The 20,507-nt window shown below is 43.1% G+C and overlaps 1 protein-coding gene across 1 annotated transcript in view; it reads left to right on the forward strand.

The window, feature by feature from the left end:
• The first annotated feature begins 2,865 nt into the window (after positions 1-2,865).
• The window catches only part of NFAT5 (nuclear factor of activated T cells 5), a 147,800-nt gene continuing 130,158 nt past the window's right edge, over positions 2,866-20,507 (forward strand). The window contains exon 1 of the mRNA XM_077831518.1: positions 2,866-3,149. Coding sequence (XP_077687644.1) covers positions 3,077-3,149 — 73 coding nt within the window. The 5' untranslated portion in view covers positions 2,866-3,076. The remainder of the gene's footprint in view (positions 3,150-20,507) is intronic.

A 20,507-nucleotide genomic window follows, 5' to 3' on the forward strand; every position in this document is an offset into this window, starting at 1 on the left:
GTCATTCCAGACTTCTGGGCAGTTGGTTATGCTATCCTGTGGTCTCTCTCGCGCCTTGATCCAAGAATTTTTCACTCACTCTTTGCTTATCTTAGTGCTCTTCCACAGATGCCAATTGCTGTGTCGTTCCCCCACCCCAATTCTCATATCTTTTCTAAAAGTATTTATCCTCTTAGCTGCTCGTTAAGCTCAAATTTGTGAAACCCCAGGCAGGTCATTTAAACTCTGTGCTGAAGTTTCCTTATTCTGATATTATTTAGAGAGTAAATTTGTCTTTGTAAAGCACTTTGAGATCCTCAAACGTGAAGTGGGGTTTTCTTTGCCAAGTGTGCACAGTGCTCCCGCCCTCTTCTCTTTTTCCCTTTCCTGAATTGATTGATAGGGATAATATCAACATTATGGTTGTGAGAAACGTCCCATCAGCTTTGTGATGCCATCTAGGTTACGTCCTCTGTGAAGGAGTTGAATACTCTGGCTCCCCTTTATACAGCAGGCAGACAAGCCTCAGAAAATGCTTATTTTAGAAAAGGCTAAATAGCAAGAACTATTGTCTGTCTCCGACCCCCTCTTTTTTCAGTGTTTCGTTTTTCTTTGATAGGTCACCCATTCGCTTGCATTTTTTCACCTTTCAAGGAAAGGGCTCTCTTACCCACACCTTATGTACATATAATTTGTTTGGGATATAAGATACCAACTAGTTGTATGGAGCAGGACCAAGCATGATATCTTTGTAAAGAATGAAAACTCGAAATTGTTAGTTTTAAAAACAAATAGTAATTTTGGGGCCTTTGTAGCATCTACCCTCACAGAGCAGCTGTTTAGTAGGAGTCCTCAGGCTGACTGTCATTAGGACCAGATTCAGCAGTTCAAGAAATTGAGGCCTGGAACATCCTATTTAATTAGAGAAAAAAAACTAGCAGCCCATGGGCTGATACACAACGCTCTGGTAGACTGTGGTACAAGGGATGCCATTCACAGAGAGTTGACGGACAGAATAATAGGTACTATTCTGACTTGATGAGCACAAAAAGATTAAGTTGAATATTAGTAACTTCTTCATTCTAACCTAAACCTTATCAACCCTTCCCTATTTTAAGGGAAACGAGTCCATGACAAGTTTTAACGTATCACAGGAAATCAGGTTTGAAATAGAGACATAAACTTCAAACTCCAGCAAATGTGACATTTTTTTACAGCTCTGGAATAGCTTTCCTCCAACTTCTTCAATCAGCTTTGAATGATTTTCTTCAAACTGTTGCTGGGGGAGAAAATTTAGCTCTTCTGGTCTGTACCTGAGGGTGAAAAGCTATAGCACAGGAAGAGGAACACAGATCCCTGCAGCCTAACCTATGTGGGTCCTCCAGCTCTTTCTCACCTTTGCCTGGTAGCAGCTAGCATTCCCCTCTTGTTCTGCTTTTACCTCTTTCATTCCCCAATCAGGGATGGTTTAGTCAATGTGGCCAAATGTGCAACAAAAAGGGGCCTTACTTCACCAGAGACCATTTGACTAGCATTCACTACACCTGCCCCAGAGCTGCACAGGGTCAGAGAGGAGCTGCTTCATGCTTGTCAAGCTACAGTGATTACAAAGTTCCAGGAGATTCACCTAGGGTGACCAGGTGTCCGTTTTTTGACCAGAACACCAGGTGGCAAAGGGACCGTGGCAGCTCTAGTCAGCGCCGCTGACCGGGCCGTTAAAAGTCCGGTTAATGGTGCAGCCCAGCTAAGGCAGGCTAGTCTCTACCTGTTCTGACACTGTGCTGCGCCCTGGAAGTGGCCAGCAGGTCTGACTCCTAGGCGGGGAGGCACCATGGGGCTCTGCGTGCTACCCCTGCCCCGAGCACCAGCTCTGTACTCTGGCCAATGGGAGCTGGCAGGGCGGTGTCTGTGGGGGAGAGCAGTGCGCAGAACCACCTGCAGACCTCTGCCTAGGAGCCGGACGTGCTGCTGGCTGCTTCTGGGGCACGGCGCGGCGCAGCACAGCCCACGGGGCCAGGCCAGGCAGGAAGCCTGTCTTAGCACCCCTGTTGTGTGGCTGACCAGGAGCTGCCAGAGACAAGCCCATACCCCAACCTCCTGCCCCATCCCAGAGCCCCCTCCCACACCCTGAACTCCTCATCTCTGGCCCCACCTCAGAGCCCTCCCCTCCGCCCCCCGTGCCCAGTGAGAGTGAGGGAGGGGGAATGTAGTGAGCGGGGGCGGCAGGACCTGGGGGGCGGGGGTGTTCAGTTTTGTGCGATGAGAAAGTTGGCAACTCTAGAGTCACCGCATCCTCCCCTGTCTGCGTGAGGCACAAGGTAAGATCCCCCCTACCTAGGGGCTAACTGGATTCTCCATCTGTCCCCTCCACACGCTGGACGGCCCCGAGCGTGGCGCGGACCCCTGCCCATTCAGGAGCCCCCTTGGTCTGGCCGGTCCCCCCCCGTGGCGTGGGTCGGGCCTGCCCCTTCAGGTGTTCTAGAAGCTTCGCTCTTTCCTCAGCTGAGGCTCTTCTCTCATCCCCCCTCCGTCAGTCACACGGACAGTACTCCCTCCCGCCGCGCCCAGAAACTGCGCATGCGTAGAACCTCACTCGCGGGCCCCCCGGTATTTGAGCACGCGACCCCTCACCAAGGGGCCCGTGGGCAGGCAGGCACATGCGCAGAATGACCCAACGAGCGAATCAAAATGGGCAAAGCCTGACTGGGTCAGTCTACGCATGCGCACCATATCTGACCTGTGGCTGTTCCCATCCCTATACCCCCTCCCTCGTCCCCCCTCCGGAGCGCGTGCGCAAGTCGCCCGCTCAGTAGTTCTCGATGTGCGCCACCCTCCGGAGTCCTTTCGGTTGGCGCATGCGCAGAGCCGTAACGGAGGGGGCGGTCTGGATCGTTCCGTTGGCAGCGGCCGGATTCCTGTCAGCGGCGGCGGAGCCCGATCCTGACAGCGCGTGAAGCCCCTGGCCTAGCCCGGCCCGCAGTGAGCGCGGCGCGCCCCCTCGGCTCCCGGTGTCTCCCCTCCCCACGCCGGGGCGGCGGAGGCAGCAGCGCCCCTCCTCCCGGCGGCCCCCCAGCCCCTGCCGGGCCGCGAAGCTGCGATGCCCTCGGACTTCATCTCTCTGCTCAGCGCCGACCTCGACCTCGAGTCCCCCAAGTCTCTCTACTCCAAGGGTGAGTGCGGGGCCCGGGGCGGGGCTGCGGGCGCGCTCGGCCCCGCGGGACCCGCCGCCGCTTGCCGCGGCGAGGCTGCCGAGAAGTGGCTCCGGTGCTCGCCCCGCGGCGCCCTCGCTTGGCGGCCGGGCCCCTGCCAGGGAGACCTGCCCGGCGCGGAGCGGGGAGGATGCTAGCAGCCCGCCGCGGGGAGCGGGCCCCGGCAGGCATCCCAGGGAAGCCCCAGCCCCCCGCTCGGCGCGGAGATGGCAGCGGGGCTCCTCGGGCTGCATTCCTGGCGCGGACACGGGCTCCTCAAGAATGTGTCCCAACAGGTTGGTGCGCACGGGACGCGGCAGGCGGCCCGCCGCGATGTCCGCTCTGCGATCAGACCCCTGGGCAGAGGGGCTGGGCTGCGCCGTGTGCCGCTTCCCTTGGCCGGGCCGGCGCTCGGCTGCTACCGCTGGCTTCCCACTGCCATTTCGGAGTGTGTCTGGAAGGCACGCAGACGGAGTGTGTAAACAGCGCCGAAGCTGACATGTTGGCTACATGCTGGCCTGGGTAGAGCGTCTCGGTTGTGACTACAAAAACAACGGAGACCGGGGGAATGGAAACACAGCTGCGCTGGATTCTCATAAAGCTGTTGACTAAATCAATGAAAAAAATGTTCTTGAATAAACTGAGTCGTTTCAGGGAAAGAGGTGGAATTCTGTCACAAAGTAGAAACTGGCTAAGAGTCAAAAAACAAAAAGAGTTGAGATATGTGGTTAATTTTCAACATGGCAAGAGAGTTTATGGTGCCCAGCGGTTTGAGCTGGGACTAGTATTTACTCTTTTAACTGGGGATTTGGAAAAGGGAGTGAACAGGGAGGCGGCAAAGTTTTCAGATGCTACAGTCTTTAAGGATAGCCAAGATGATAAAAGAATGTATGGAACGTCAGAGCTGCGCTAGGTGAATGAGCAGCCTGATGTCACGTGAAAGTCCGTGTTGGCAAACATATGGTAATAAGGAAACGTGCAGTGGAAGGAATAATTTGAGCTACATGTACACATTAATTGATTGCTAAACTCACTTTTAAATTAAAAATTTGGGTGTTGCTGTGGGCAGCTTAATAAAATATCTGATCATTGTGCAGCAGAGATATGCAGAATAAAACTTTTGTATGTATAATAAAGGGATAGAAAATAGTGAGCATATCTTGCTGCTATATATTATGTCCAAGTAAAAAAAAAACCTATTAAACTGGAGTTAAGGTACCTTAACCAGTACCCAGTTTTTTAAAGGCCAGAAACATCAGAATGATCTTGTTATCCCCAAAAGAAAAGTTATAAACCCAGGAAATGCAGGCCTAAGACCAAACTTAAAAGAAATTCAAACATGTTAAGGTATGGAAATACACAGTTAAGGTACTCAAACAGCTTTAACTCGTCATGGTGCCATGCAGTAACCGTACAATTGTGACTAGTACGTAATAGTGTTTGTAGTACCAGATTAGATTAAAATGATTTTTAGACTTTTTTTTAATTCTCTCCCCCCTCTCTGGGAGAGACTGTCAGTCACCCAGAGAGGGACTTCCCTTCTGCTGTGCAAAGGGTTCTGGGTAAAGAAGCATTCTATAAAACTCCTAGGTCCAGAGGCAGAGTAAGTTGCAGGGCAGGTGAGGAAGGGTCACATGGGGGAAACTGGGCCAGTTACAAGACTTATAGAGTACTTTGAATGAGTAAATGGACTGATGTAATGGAAAAGTATCCATTGTTGTCGTTGTTTTTTAGCTTGGTTTTTTATTATGTAGAATAAATTATTAGCACTCATTTTGATAAACTTCTCTGAACTGGGTCCTGCTGATTTGTTTGGGGAACCTTGCTGCCATGCTCTGCTGCAAAGTTTCTGTTACTTCATTAAGATAATTTAGGACAAAATGGTCTGATATAGGCTGCCAAATTTCTTAAAGGACTCACTTAAATTTAACTTTAACCTATAAATGGGCCTTTTTTTTTTTAAAAATACAAATTCTCAGAATATCTGTTTTGTTCTTCAAGTGCCATAATTTTCGAGTGGATATATTGTATTCTTTATCTGTAAGAAAGTGGTTGAATTTGCTTGAAGTGCAAAACTGTTTTCAACTGAAATACAATATATAGACTGGTGGGCTTCCATAATGTAATTGATATGCCTTCATTGTTAGTTCTGGTAATCATTTCTGAAAAGAGAGCAGAACTTGAAAGGGTCTTGAGATGGATGAAATGATGACTAGAAGTATGCGTAAAGTGTTTAATGTAGAGGAGATGAATAAGATTGGGTGTGATGTAGGTTTATAAAACAGAGTAGATGGAAAAATTGATTTAAATACAAATCAAACTTTAAATTTATATAGGTTTATTTAAACAAATATTTGAAATTGACAACCTATATTAATGTGTACATTTATTATATTCTAATATCTTTTTGTATTTGATTTAAAGCAGTACAGATTTGTTGCAAAGTTTTAAAGAAAGTCAGACCACTGAAGTGATGGAAATCACTAAGTATCTTGAACACAGATGTAGAGAATGTTATCTTAATTTCAGTTTATTCAACTTGTTCAGGTTAATAACTAGTTAATTCAAAATTAAGAAACTAATTGCTAGTTGAAAAATTAGGAAAGCTCCTTCCTCTTACAGTCGCTGAATAAATGCTTTGTATGAGAGGATGAGATTCACTATGTTTCAAGTCTTGAAGGCCGTGGTGACCAGAAACAATCAGTCCAATTTGCTAACTACAAATAATATCTCCTTCTGTTTAATAAATCAGTTGTTTTGTATCTAAAAATATGTTTCAACAGACTTTTTTCTTATGGATCTAGCACACTTAAGGTAGTTTTTAATTGAATTTGAATTTCTGTCCATATCCAACTTGACAAAAATCTCAAATAAAAAATTAATCGTTTAGTAAAAAGTTAAGCTATGCTGCTTAAATATGAATAGCTATTGTGTGTTCTCCTTGTTAGAAAAAAGAAGCACTAAATTTAGTGCAAAGACTATATTTAATTTCAAATCAGTGTGTTTTTAATGGTTACCATCCAGTGAGAATTAACCTGTCTTTCAGAAAAATAACTGTTGTGCAAATGCAAATTGTGATAAAATTGATTATTTAAGTAATAGATTTTCTGCTTCCTGATCTAAATCATGATTAAAATTGGTGATTTAAATCACTTTGATCTAACTCAATCCACCCTGTTATAAAACAATAATATAAAGAAATATGAGGATTTCATTTTTATGCTTTATCATACGATAAGAACAAAGGGACATTCGCTTAAATTGAAAGGCAACACATTTAAAACTATAAAAGAAAATACTTCTACACAGTGAATAATTAATCTGAGGATGTAATGGCCTCAAGGATAACATGGGGCAATTAGGTGGGTACAGAAAAGTACTAATGTTTATGTGGATAATCAGAACATCCACCATTATATTATATTCCTTGTATTTTTCTTCTGTCTAACCTCTTGTGATTCAGTGCATAAACTAAAAACCGAGAGAGTTAGGAAAAAACTCTGGACACAGTGGGAATGGCCAAAAGTTGAGGCATCTACATTTGTGGGTGTAGGCTAGGGAGTATTGAAAGGGTGGGATTTTATATAATTGCTATACTGTTGTTGAGAAGTGTAGTCATCATGCAGATCAGAGCCCCTCTACCAATTGGATTGTATAAGTTTGTGTTAATTTATGAGTCTATTTAAAACTATACAATATTGCTGCACTCTGAGACAATTACAGTGTAGTATAATACCAATCTCATAGAATATTGACTAGTAATATTTGTACAATGTTTGGAAGTAAAAGGACCATATGAGTCATAAATATTTGACCACGTTAGTTTCCATGTAATTAAGTTTACTTCCAAACCATAGGAAAAATAATCAGAATTCAAGCAGTAGGATATAAGTACACTTGTTTAAACATTCAAAATGGGCAACAATATAGAAATATCTATATGGTGGTAGTGCTGTTGGAACAATGAGTTTGTCTGCCTGAGTTACATTTTACATGACTTTATCAAAGTCAAATGGTTGGTTTGACGCTTCTGATGTAAAAACACTAAGTGCATAATTGAAATGATGGAGAAAACTGTTTCATAGACTGTCTTAATAATTTCAAAAGCTTGATATGGATTATTGGAAGCCCAAATGAACTACGAAAATGACTTCTCTTTGTTCAAGATGCTGTAGCACATGTCAATCTTTGTACTGATTAATAGTTCCTACTATATCTGTCTCAGTTTGAGTTATCTCATTTACATACATTTTTATAAATAGATTTTATTCAGCTTTTGGAAGAGAATATCCTTTCTGTAAAGATAGTATCATCACTGAATTCTTAGGTTGGGAGTTCCAGTCATGCACTGGAAGCTTGAAAAGATAAAAGAAACAAATGCCAGAGGTGTTCTTAAAAGCATGTCTTTGGTGCCCATTTCCATATTATCTTGAGTATGTGGTTGTTAGAACCAAGCAAAAAAAAAACCCTTCAAGGTCTAATGTCTGGAAACCATTGCAAAAAATGATGCCAGATATCCTCAAAAACAAAAAAACCCAAACCACAATCCATGGCAAAAGAAACAAAAATATGCATGTTGTTTGTATATAGATCATTAAAACCATGCGCTGATAATATATCTAAAGAAAATAATGATGGGTCTAACTCCAGACTTTGCAGAACACCATCCTCAAGATAAAACAACAAGAATTTTGTCATACAAAGGTAAATTAGCAATCTAAGAGACAAATCACTGGCTCACATACTCTTGAAAACCAAGAGGTTAGTTGTCTTGTGGTTGGTAGATTCAAGTGCTGTTTTCAGTACTAAGAAAATTACGTAAATGATAAACTATTCATTGTAGCCACTTGAAAGGCCACTAAGTACCATGAAGAAATGGAGTACTTGTGGCACCTTAGAGACTAACCAATTTATTTCAGCGTAAGCTTTCGTGAGCTACAGCTCACTTCATCGTAGTGAAACAGTTTGTCGAGTGATAGGCCCTAAATCCAAACTGATTAGTATCCACTAATTTAGTTGAAATGAAAGGATTAACAATTTGCGGAAATATTAAACCACTTTCCAAAATTATGTGCCATATATTGCTTACCTATGCTTGTACAATGCCATGAAGTCAGGTTTTCCACTGGTGCAAGGAACAGTAGGACTTTGTATTTTGTCTCTCTCTTTTATTAATTTCCTTATGTAGTTGAGTTACTCTAAAAGTTACAAATCCAGTATAACTGTAAAAATGCATTTTGTAGGATGTATTTGTGCTGCCTTTAAGAAGTACAGTAGAAGCTCTTTGTACTGGGAGTATTGTATAGGCGCACATGACATGTTTTCTTTCCTTATTTAAAGCTTCGGTGACTTCATAATCATTTTGATGTTTGTTAGAGAATTGTTGGTACAGAAAGACCTATATCTATCTATCAAATAAAAATTTCTAATAAGCATTTTAGCACTTTATGTAGAGCCTTTTCATACTCCAGGTATTTCAGTGCTTTAACTTCTTAGCGTATGCGCAACGTGCCTCAGGTGGCGCATGACTAGGAGTCCTCACCAACTTTGGTCCGCTGGTTGGATCATTAGCTTCCCCGGCCCGGGCTGGGTACTGATGGAGAGCATGACATGAATGCTGATCCATGCTAAAATGAGTTAAATCCCAGTAATACAGTGACTACATAGTCAAAGAGAACTAGAGCGCCCATTTTATGTTTACTTACAACTTTGGATATTAAAATTTGTGTTGAGAAAAGTTGGGGAGGATATTGCAATTATCAATTTGTTTGATCCTCATCACTATAGTATCTGAGCATCTCCTAATTATATAGGAATAGAAATAATAAAAATAATACTCTGATTTATATTTTTAGTTTTTCTTAGGAACATAGAGGGAAGGAGTTGTCATACTGTGTCAGACCCATGGTCCATTTAGTTCAGTATCCTGTCTCTAACAGTAGTGCTTCTGATGAATGTGCAAGAAAACCTGCACTAGGCAAAGATTGGTAATCTGGCCTTTATGAAGGTCTCCTCCTAACAGATAATAGTTAGAGATTGTCTAAATTCCTGAAATATCCCTTTCAAAAATTGTTGGCACTATAACTCTTTGATATTTTTGCTATCCATATGAATGTCTAATTCCACTTTGGATCTCGCTAGGTTCTTTGTCTCAGTGACATTCTGTGAGAAGGAGTTCCACAATCTAATCACACAGTGTGTAAAAGGTATTTCTCTTAAATAGTTTTGAATTTGCCACCTCTCAATTTCTTATTGACTGTTTCTGTGCTCTTGTGTTGAGACAGAGAACAGAAGCTCCAGATCTTCCTTCTTTATACGTGTATTATTTTGTGTACTTCGTGTTCCCTCTTATTCATCTCCTTTCTAAGGCTCTTGTTTGCTTTCTAGTTTGTATGTCTCAATGTGAAGAAACTGAGGGAAAGCTAAGTTTGAATAAATGAGTTTTGTATTTAGTTCTGAAAGTTGTTAGTTCCATAGTCATTCCTGTCTTTTGCTGGGTTGAATACTGTTGCACAGGTTCAGTTCCCGGGAAATATCTGTCTCCTCCTCTCATGAACCTCCTCGTATTGATCGGTAATTCTGTTTTTCAAATGAAGTGTCGCTGTTGAGGGAGGTCATAGTCAAAGAGAGAAATGTGATCTTCCAGGTAGCAAGGACCAATCCCATGAAAGGATTTGAATATCAGAACAGAAACCTTGTATAATTAAAGCTGAACTCTGTTCAGGTTGACTCTATGTAAGAGAAGCCAGCACAAAGAACAGCACACCAGAGTGATATGTTCACAGTAACCTGTCTTGTTGCAGTGCTTTTTGACAATTGAACCTTTTCCAGGGTGTGTAGCTTGACTCATGGATATGAGCAGCAATAAATAATCAAGCCTGGAGTCATGAGTGTGTGATGCCAGGTGTATGTTTGATAGGTTGGGGTTCAATTTTCTGCTCAGTTGCCATGGTGGCAACTCACTTCTGTTTACAATTTGTGCTGTGTATCCAGTAGCGCTGAGGAATCCCAAAGGATCCAAAGGTTGAGGGTTGATTTATCAGTCTGAGAGTAGATACCCTCAATTATTGTGGGTATTATAGAGGAGGGAAGTTCTTTGAAGTGCTGCTTTCTTCCTACCAGCTTGATCTTTCTGTCTTGGGTTCATCTTTACCCTCTGCTCTTCACTCAGGTGTTGGTTTTGGTGTAGGCATTGTTTAGGATTGTGTTTGTTTTTATGTACAGAAAATGTAGAACAGGATGATGTCCGTGTACTGCTGGCATTTCATCCTAAATTTTCTCACTGTCTCACCAGCTTCCCAACAGTTTCATATAGATGTTGAATAATATGGGGTAGAGAATTGACTCTTGTGGGACTATGCAGTTGAAGGTTTCACAGATAAGACGATCATTTTATGGAACTTTTCCTCTGTGCTTAATCTGAGAGGAAGAACCTGAGTCATTTCAGATCCTTTCTGTTCAGTGCTACAACTCCTTGGAAGAAGGACAGGAATAGTTGGTGATCAATAAAACTAAATGTAGTTAACAAAGTCCACTGGGGTATGTATGAATGTATTTTCCTTGTCTCTAGGCAGGAGGAGATGGTACTGAGACAGCATATTATTCTGGTGGACTATGTCCTAATGTGAAACCTAAATGATAGAAATTCAGCAGTCTGGTAAATAACAGATGGGTCTGGTTACTGTCTTTTGCTAGTTTCTTGATTACCTTAGAAAATGGGAGGTTAGATGTTGGGCTGTAGTGATTGAAATGTCTAGTGCAATCCAGTTGGGACAGGTCAGTCTTGCGTGGCGGCCCTGATTGCTGTCAATTCTTTCATGACTACTGCTTGTGTCATAGGGCTAAATTCTTGAAAGGAAGGGTATTGTGTCTATGGTTTTGCCCTTGGCTTGGTTTTGTTGGCCTCTGGTGTCATTCCAAAACCAGGTGATTTACTCTGTGAAATACGAGAACTCCTCACATCTGGAGATGCTATATTCCCGGGTTGAGTAGAAGCAGTTAGGGATTTTAAAGTGACTTTATGGTTTGGGAAGGTTCTTCAGGATATGATTTCCTGCCTTTGTGGCAGAGGAATAAAGATAGGCCCTACACCTCCCTTACTCTCAAAGAGTATCTTATGGTCTTTAACTTCATCTGGACCAGCAGCAGAAATCTTTTGTTCTGTCTCACGTGAATGATAGCATCTTCTTCCCAGGATGACATTGCAGAATTAGTATTCTGTATGAATATAACAGCTGGTTTGAGACTTTAAAACAGACTTCAGACCTAGAAGTGAAAATACTTTCAAGAAAGCTGTCTGTAAGTGAAAAGCAGTATTTTCAAAATAACTTCATTCTCTAAAGTTGGCATTATATGTTTTGTCAATATGCAAACTTATTTCAGGTATTAATATGCATGGTGGTTTAAGCTTTTACTTCATAGATATAAACAAAGTTTACATTTAATGGTGGTAGAAGGATTGTAACTTGCTGATAATGTGGCAGTAAGCCAAGAACTGCAAAACCTGTTACTGGAGCGTGTCTATATTGGCTGTAACTATAGAAACTCTAAACCTGATCGAGTTGCAGATACTCTCTTTGGCTTTACGTTTGTTCATTAGACTTTCTGATTAAATTAATGAGGACCTAGTATTAGACAGCTATTGTCAATAATAAATTCATTAGTTGGCCTCGAACAGGTGATCTATGTTGACTTACTAAATAAAAGTTTCAACAGCTTTTTGGGTGTCCTCACAACAGTGACTGTGGTTGACCAGAAAGTTATACCAGCAGTTTTTTGTTTTAAATTACAGAGATGCTGCCAATTTAGTCAAGGCTTGAAATCTAGATTTTAATTTCAGCAGAGAGGACTTACAAAACTCCAATAGAAATGGAACTTTTTTTAAAAAAAAAAGTTTGACTGTGAATACTTCCCTGCAGTGAGGCTTAAAAGTGAAATTGACCAGTTCAGTTTCATTGTCCATTTTAAGTGAAAAGCAAATAATTTTTTTTTTTTTTAAATTACCAATTATTCTGATTTAACTCTCCTGTAATAATTCAGTAAAACACAACTAAGGTTACCTTTAACACAACTAGAGTTTATACAAAAAGTTCATTTTCTAAAAAAAAGTTCATGTGTATTCTTTTTCAGTAGGAAATATTCATAGCTAGATAACTAGGTTTGAATTAATAAGGTAGGAATGCTTCCGGAAGCCGCACAGCGCCCGCGGCGCCACCGGGGTGGCAGTCCTGTGGGCTGGATCCAAAGCCCTGATGGGCCAGATCCAGCCCGTGGGCCATAATTTGCCCACCCCTTGTCTGGACCCTTGTATCATCAGGAGCTTCTCCACCTACCCTGCTGAAGGATAGACATCTACCATGGTTGCCTCATTAGGGATTGGTAGAGAAGCCCAGGTCCACTCTCTCCACCAGGCTCTGATCTAGGACCCAGTAGTAGGCAGCTAGCCCCTGCACATTGGGATGCTATCCAGCTGAGTCCCAGAGTTGCTTCCTCTCAGTGCCTCTCTTCCCCTAGGATAAAGAACTGAAACACAAAAATAAAGTTTGAGTGTCAAAAGTCACCAGTCCCTCCTTTGCAGGCTCATTCACTATCACCAAGCTTCAGACAGCAGGGGCTCCTGTGGTGCTCCTTCCTAGGAGTTCAGAAGGCTGATCAGTTACCTCCTCTGCCTACAATTTAGCTACTCTGTTTCCCTTTTTAAGCTCTCCCTCTAGATTTTGCATGCTTGGTCAGGCAGGGCTCCTTAACCCCTTCTTCTCTAGCATGGGGTTTCTATACCCCATCACAGGTCCTCGGCAAATCGTGCTTCCTAAGCAGGCCTCCTTTGCTTTCTCCTCAGAGGCTATAAACAGCATAATTGTAGTATTACACAGCTCTTCGCTTTCTTCAGCACTGTGTCAGGATTGGGTGCAGCTTCCCTGCTGAATCCATGTGGGGGAATTGCACCGTGATCTCCCACCTCTGTGCAGCCAGTGGCCTGTGTTCTCCACTGCCCTACTGGAGCTTTCACATTTATTTGACAAATACAATTTGCAGAATTTTTCAGTATTGCGGGCAGAATTTTTAATTTTTTGGCACAGAATGCCCTCAGGAGTAATCACACTGATCTTGAATTGAACATTCAGGTCTGGCTTAAGGCTGTGTGGTAACGTCTGATTCTAATGGACAAACAGTAAAAAGCTAAAATAGTTGTCATTTCCCAAAACCCCTTACATCAACAACTTGTCATAACAATGTATGTTTCAGGTGTAATGTGTAGAAACTGCCCAATGGTGGTACAGTATAAATATGTATGGATTATTAGTGTTCTGTTTTATAAATCTGCCATCACAAAATATACTTAATATTAATGTTTTACATAATATATTACGTAGTATTTATTACCTATCTTTTGCATTTGGATGCAGTCAGTCCATCCATCAGTTATCCATGCAGTGAACATTGAGGTCACACCATTGTTATTTTCTAAATAATTCAAAAACCTTTCAGATCACTTGCAAAGTTTGAAGATAGTACAATAAAAATTCTCTTGGTTTTCAAAACAGGAGTGGAGTTAAAAGGCTATATTTTGCTTTTTAAGTGAACATGAGCGAGATGGGCGGTAATTCAGTTTGGTTTTAATATCCGGAACATGCAGACAAGTTGAAACATGCCAAGGAAACATTTAGAGAGTAGGGTGAAGTCTCTCATATTGGGGGTGAGCTTTGCATCTCAAGAATGTGTGTGGAAATAGAGCTCTCTCTGCTCAGAGTCTTTCTTAAAATACATTTATCTTTTTAGTTGCACGCTACATTATTCTCCCTGCCAAAATTGCAGGCCACGTTCCTGTGCCAGCAATTAAAAACTGAATGCCAAAGGAAGAGGGGGGAAAAAACACCCATTTCTTTAGTCTGCAGTCCCTTCAGAAATGACCTGTTGTGTTGGTACCACCTTGTTTAGAGGTCTGCACAGCAAATACAGACAAACCGATCAGTGGTAGTTCTGGTAGTACTACACTGCAGGTAAGTGATAAACTGAAAATTTGAATAGTGTCTGTTTATATTATGGCAGTTTTTATGATACTTTGCCTTGGACTCCTGGTCCATTAAGTCCAGTATCCTGTCTTACAATGGCCAGCACCAATTACTTTTCGTAAAATCCAATTTAACCGTTCTCTTAAAGCTAATATATAAACTAAATTGCTGCATTCTTTGGGACAGGGAGTTTGTCTTCCTGTGGTGTTAGGGAAAGTACCTGGCACCTTTTTGGACACTACTGCAATCTAAATAACAGTAATCTGAATTGACACACTATATCTTGTTTCTCCTCTACTTTTGGAAATTGACTCATTGCAGATACTTGTTAGCAGTGGGTACCTCTGAAATTGTGTAAAAAACAATTTCAAGAATTTCATTGCCGTCAGCTGTTTTAGAAACTGTGATTGAGATCTGGTTCTGCCAGATGGCAGTGCTTGGGTGCACAGGTGATAGGTGTCTTAGCTAGTATACACAGAGGTAATGTGAATTGGAAAAGGTAATGGAAAACAAGGCTTCTATTTGAATGAAAATAGAGCTGGCAAACACTACTTTAGTACAACTGCTCAGCATATGTGCAGTTGTATTTGCTCTTTGAGTCAGCCAAATGGGAAGAATTTATTCACTTTAACAATATCTTTGATCAGCTCCAATGGCAGGTCTTTTTGCTGAAGCTAATCCCTTAACTAATTTTTCCATGTGATATAACTTGCCCTTTGAAAATTTAGCAGCTCTTGAAAAATTTGAGCCAGTTGACCTTTTCATAACACTTGTTTTAATGGAGAAAGCCAGACCCATTAGTTGTATAGTAGACCCATGTCATCTAAAGATTAGCTTGTTCAACAAGCACTGCTGTCTAACAACTTGGGTACTTTTACTTACAGCATTTTAGATGTTACATACACTAATTAATAAGATGTTACTGTTTTGTGGATACAGTGTTGCATGGTGTGAGTTTTCTGCTAGTTTTCAACTTGAGGCCAGGGTTCTTCATTGCTCTTGGATGAAGAGGTATAGCATCAGTATCGATGTAGACCACTGACATATTAACCCCTATTGGGCAAGTCTTCTCAGCACTGTCCCACAGTGATCTTGTCACTGCAAGGTAGTCTCTCTGGTCCACTTTATGCACACCACTGCCCAAGGGTCAAGTGGTTGGCAGAAACCATCCTGTGAACTTGCTCCTAGCTGGTGAGAAGGTAGTTTTTGGGCCTGGTATTGATTCAGGGAAAGAGAGAGATCTAAGGTTAGCTGAGCAAAGTGATATGCAGTACCCTGCTGTTTGACCAGGTGGCCACATGAACTGGCAGAACCGTAAGCAATGCCATGAAAAAAATCAAGAGACTTAAGGTGCAGTACAATTAGGCCAGGGACACCAATAGTTAGCCCAGCTCCAGATGGAAAACCTCTTCATTTTCTGAGGAGCTGGCCCAAAATCTGGTAACTTTGCCTTCCATGTATCTGGAATTGCTGTTGCAGTACAGAAGTGCCTTGTGATCTCATGGTGATGGATGGATGATGAAGAAAAACAACCCTGGGAGTTTGGGTGGACCAGGCAGTACTCATTAAGATGTAAGTTGGATAAGCCTCTACCTAGGGTCCCACAGCCTAGAGTTGCAATTACATCAGTCTCATTTCAAAAATGTTTGGTTTTTTTCATGGTTAGAAAGCAAAACTTAAATGTGAATTTGAGTGTAAGTTATATGGAATCATCTGCCTGAGTTTGCAGGTAGCCTCAGACAATAATTCTGAGACACATGACCTCCCCCATTCATCTCTGGAGTATTAACTTTAAGATCTGCTAATCTGAGGGCCTCCCCACTAACACCACCCCAACAAAGGACTCTGTGTGTCTGAGAGGAAGAGTTCAGTGAGTCTGGTTTTCTCACCCACCCAGATACCCTTGCATCTGGGTTGTAAGTGGTTGCTGTTACTCCTGTTTCTCAGGCTGTTGGTTGAGGGAAGAGGACTGCTGCCGCTCTCCTGATAGGGAGGCGAGAAGGGGCCCTTTGTTGTTCCCCTGGCTTCTTTGAGGTTAGCAAGGGATTCCATGTCACTGCCACTCCAAATAGTAGATGGAGCCACGGGGGGGCCCCATGTTGTAGTATGCCTTGGGCTCCAAATTCCCTTAACTTGTCCCTGGGACTAGGGAGTCATGGAACTCTGCTAGAAAAGCTGGAAGTGTTGCCAGGATCTCAGAATCTGTTAACAGGGATCCAGAGATGACAACTGTCATGGTTTGGTAGGAGGAGGCAGGGTCTTAAGATGAGACTAACAAATTTATTTGAGCATAAGCTTTCGTGAGCTACAGCTCACTTCATCGGATGCATTCAGTGGAAAAGACTGAATGCATCCGATGAAGTGAGCTGTAGCTCACGAAAGCTTATGCTCAAATAAATTTGTTAGTCTCTAAAGGTGCCACAAGTACTCCTTTTCTTTTTGCGAATACAGAGTAACACGGCTGCTACTCTGAACTCTGTAGCATGTTTACAGTTTTTATTATAAAATATACTAGTGGGGACTGATGTTACATGCTCAGTGGCTAGGAGAAAAGTTTTCTGATTTTTACTAATGTCACCTTCAGTATCGTATAAAAGAGCAGATATAGCTTCTTCATGAAGGTAGCAATGTCAGTACCTCTGCCCCGTCCCTTGGACGTAAGTGGCTGCCGAAGATAGTATCACCATTTAGTTCCTTCCATGATACTGGTAAATTCTTCCTGCTTTTAGCTGCTCTCTTCCATTATGGGGAAAATGTCTATTTCAGTTTGCACAGTGGCTTCCTGATGCATTCCATGTGGCTAGACTTAAAATGGCAGAGAAGCAGGGAAAATTTTCTAACAGTAAATCCAAACATTGCAAATAAGAGAAGATTTTGGCAATATGTTTAATGCATTCATACAATATTGTACCTGTCACACCAGATATTAGTGTGGGACGTCATCATAGCATCTAGTGCTTATCTCTCTGAAATCAGTTTTTCTGTTGTGCACTAAAGCAAATTCCTTCTGTCTTTTTATAATGCCTTAGTGTTAAGCAGATGTAGCACTCAAATTGGTGTGTAGTTAACACATCCCCGGGTAATGGGGCATAACATTTAGCTTATGGAGTTATCTGTTAATCATTGCACTTATTTACCCCAATATCATGGAGTTATGTCCAAATGTCTCTTTCAATAATTGAAGTATTGTGAATCTCAAGCATTCATAATCATGAATCAGCCCTCCCCCCACAAATCAAAAGCTATTAAATAAATTGTATTTATTTGCCTTCTAGTTTTTTGAGCCTTTAGGGTTAATATTTTCAAGCTTTTTCTGCTCCCATGAAGACTATGGGTATGTCTACACAGCAATTTGAGTCCGGGTCTGAGCCTGAGCTCAAGCCAAATTCCCATTGCATTCATACTGCAAATGTGCTAACCTAGGTCTCAGCCCCAAGGTCCCAGGACCCTGCGGGCCTGGAAGGTCCAAAACCCATGTTAAGCTGGGACCTAGGGTCTGAGCCCTATTGCTTTCCTGTGTGCACACGGCCCTGGCTTGACTCAGGTCCCAGAAGTCCTCCAGATGTATTACAGAATTCCTGGTGGCAAAAGAGCAGTGGTTCAGGCAACCAGCACAGTGTCTGGAAGCGCCATTACTACTTGACTGAGTGCGCTCTCCCTTCCTGCTCTGCCTTGCTTGTCCAGAGCAGGAAGCAAAGCTGACAGGTGAAAGGCATCTCCTGGCCACTGGGATGTTGTGGGTCATCCCTCCCCTGGCTGTGCTGATCTGGGCACCCTGGTGCTCCTCCTCCTGCAGGACAGCACTTGATCCCTGCTCTGCTCTGCTCCCTAGCCCTTGCTTCGTCCCTCCTGCCCTCTCTGGGGCTGCAAGTGCAGGAGCACTGAGGCTGCATGCATTGTCAGGGCAGTGAGTGGGAGCTAGCCCCAAAACTTCCCCACAGCTTCCTGGGGATGTTGTTCTGGCTTGCTGTGGGAAAGTCTTGGGGCTAGCTCTGATCAAGCTAGTGTGCTAAAAAGAGCATAGAGATGTTGGCACAAGTTGCAGGGGAGGCTAGCTGCCGCGAGTATTTACCTGTCCAAGACACTAGGCACGTACTCATAGTGACTAGCTGCTTGCACCACAGTAGCTATACTCTATTTTTAGCATGCTATATCAGTCAAAGCTAGTGAGGGTATGTCTGCTTGAGCTGGAAATTACACCTTCCAGTTAGAAGTGTAGACATACCCCTGCAAACCTTCAGACCAATAGCATCATCTCTGGACTTACTGATGCTAATTTGGTACCCAGCTGGTAACTGCTAGGCATAGGTCGCTCCCATAGGGCAATGACCATTTTTCATGCTAAATGGGGCACTCATACTTCGTAGTTTTCTGCTGCAATGTCAGGGCTAGCTCACCACAGACATACAAATAGCTATTGTCTCTCATTCTGAAGTTCTGCAGCAACCAGGTCTGTAGAACAACACTATCCCACCAGTCTGCACTTGTGATCCAGGCCCAAATGAAACAGTCTGCCTGTTAATTATCCTGTGCAGTTACTGCATGAAACTGGTTTCTATGTGGGGGATGTGCACCTTTTTTGCAGTGTAAACTGTGCAATTGCTTGGTTCTTGGCATGTATACCTTCCACTGTCTCATTTCAGTGCCCTATGATTAGGGCCCTACCAAATTCACGGTCGTGAAAAATGTGTCATGGACTATGAAATCTGGTCTCCTCCTATGAAATCTGGTCTTTTGTGTGGTTTTACCCTATACTGGGGAGACCAGCGTTTCTCAAATTGGGGGGTCCTGACCCCAAAGGGAGTTGCAGGGAGGTCACAAGGTTATTTTAGGGTAGTTGCAGTATTGCTTCTCTTATTTCTGCTCTGCCTTCAGATCTGGGGGCTGGAGAGCGGTGGCTGTTAGCTGGGCACCCGGCTCTGAAGGCAGTTCCCTGCCAGCCGTGCAGAAGTAAGGGTGGCAGTAACATACCAGGCCATCCTTACTTCTGGGCTGCTGCTGGCGGCTGCTCTGCCTTTAGAGCTGGGCCCCTGCCCAGCAGCCGCTGCTCTCCAGCTGCCCAGCTCTGAGGGCAGCGCTGCCGCCAGCAGCAGTGCAGAAATAAGGGTAGCAGTACCATAACCCCCCCTACAATAACCATGTGACCCCTCCCCCCACAACTCTCTTATGGGTCAGGATCCCGACAATTACAACACCATGAAATTTCAGATTTAAATAGCTGAAATAATGAAATATACGATTTTTAAAATCCTATGACTGTGACATTGATCAAAATGGACCATGAATTTGGTAGGGCCCTACCTGTGATGTCTGTCCAAAAGCTCCAGCAGAAACCTTTCTTGCTGAACAAGAAGAGCCTGACCAGCCGAGCCACCATTTTGAAAAAAACAACTTGAACATGTCAGGAATTATGGGAGATTCCCAGTGGAGGGAAATGTACAAGGAGACATCTCTTTTCACAATTTCCCTATGCTCTTTGGGGTATCCCAAAGGCCTTCTGAAATTGCCCAGCAGCAGCCATCTCAGAAAGTGGTGCCAAGAGGTGAAGGTTAGATATGCACAGGACACTGCAACCACAGTTGTAGAATGCAGCCAATGTGTATGAAGTGCAAAACTTGCAATGGTCCTGAACCCAAAATTAAATAGCTTTTGTGAACACAGTGTACCATTCATTCTTACAAGACTGTTAACCTACTGGTCCAACTAACATTTCAGTTCTCTAATCCAGAAGGGGGATTTTTAACCAGATTTCCCCTGGGATGCATTTGAGATGTTAAGAGTAACAAGAAGGGTTTCTTCAGGTATGTTAGCAACAAGAAGAAAGTCAAGGAAAGTGTGAGCCCCTTACTGAATGAGGGAGGCAACCTAGTGACAGAGGATGTGGAAAAAGCTAATGTACTCAATGCTTTCTTTGCCTCTGTCTTCACGAACAAGGTCAGCTCCCAGACTACTGCACTGGGCAGCACAGCATGGGGAGAAGGTGACCAGCCCTCTGTGGAGAAAGAAGTGGTTAGGGACTATTTGGAAAAGCTGGATGAGCACAAGTCCATGGGGCCAGATGCGTTGCATCCGAGAGTGCTAAAGGAGTTGGCGGATGTGATTGCAGAGCCATTGGCCTTTGAAAACTCATGGCGATCAGGGGAGGTCCCGAACGACTGGAAAAAGGCTTATGTAGTGTCCATTCTTAAAAAAGGGAAGGAGGAGGATCCGGGAACTACAGGCCAGTCAGCCTCACCTCAGTCCCTGGAAAAATCATGGAGCAGGTCCTCAAGGAATCAATTCTGAAGCATTTAGAGGAGTGGAAAGTGATCAGGAACATTTAGCCTGG

This window comes from Eretmochelys imbricata, chromosome 12 (assembly GCF_965152235.1).
Source record: "Eretmochelys imbricata isolate rEreImb1 chromosome 12, rEreImb1.hap1, whole genome shotgun sequence".
Taxonomy (NCBI): domain Eukaryota; kingdom Metazoa; phylum Chordata; order Testudines; family Cheloniidae; genus Eretmochelys; species Eretmochelys imbricata.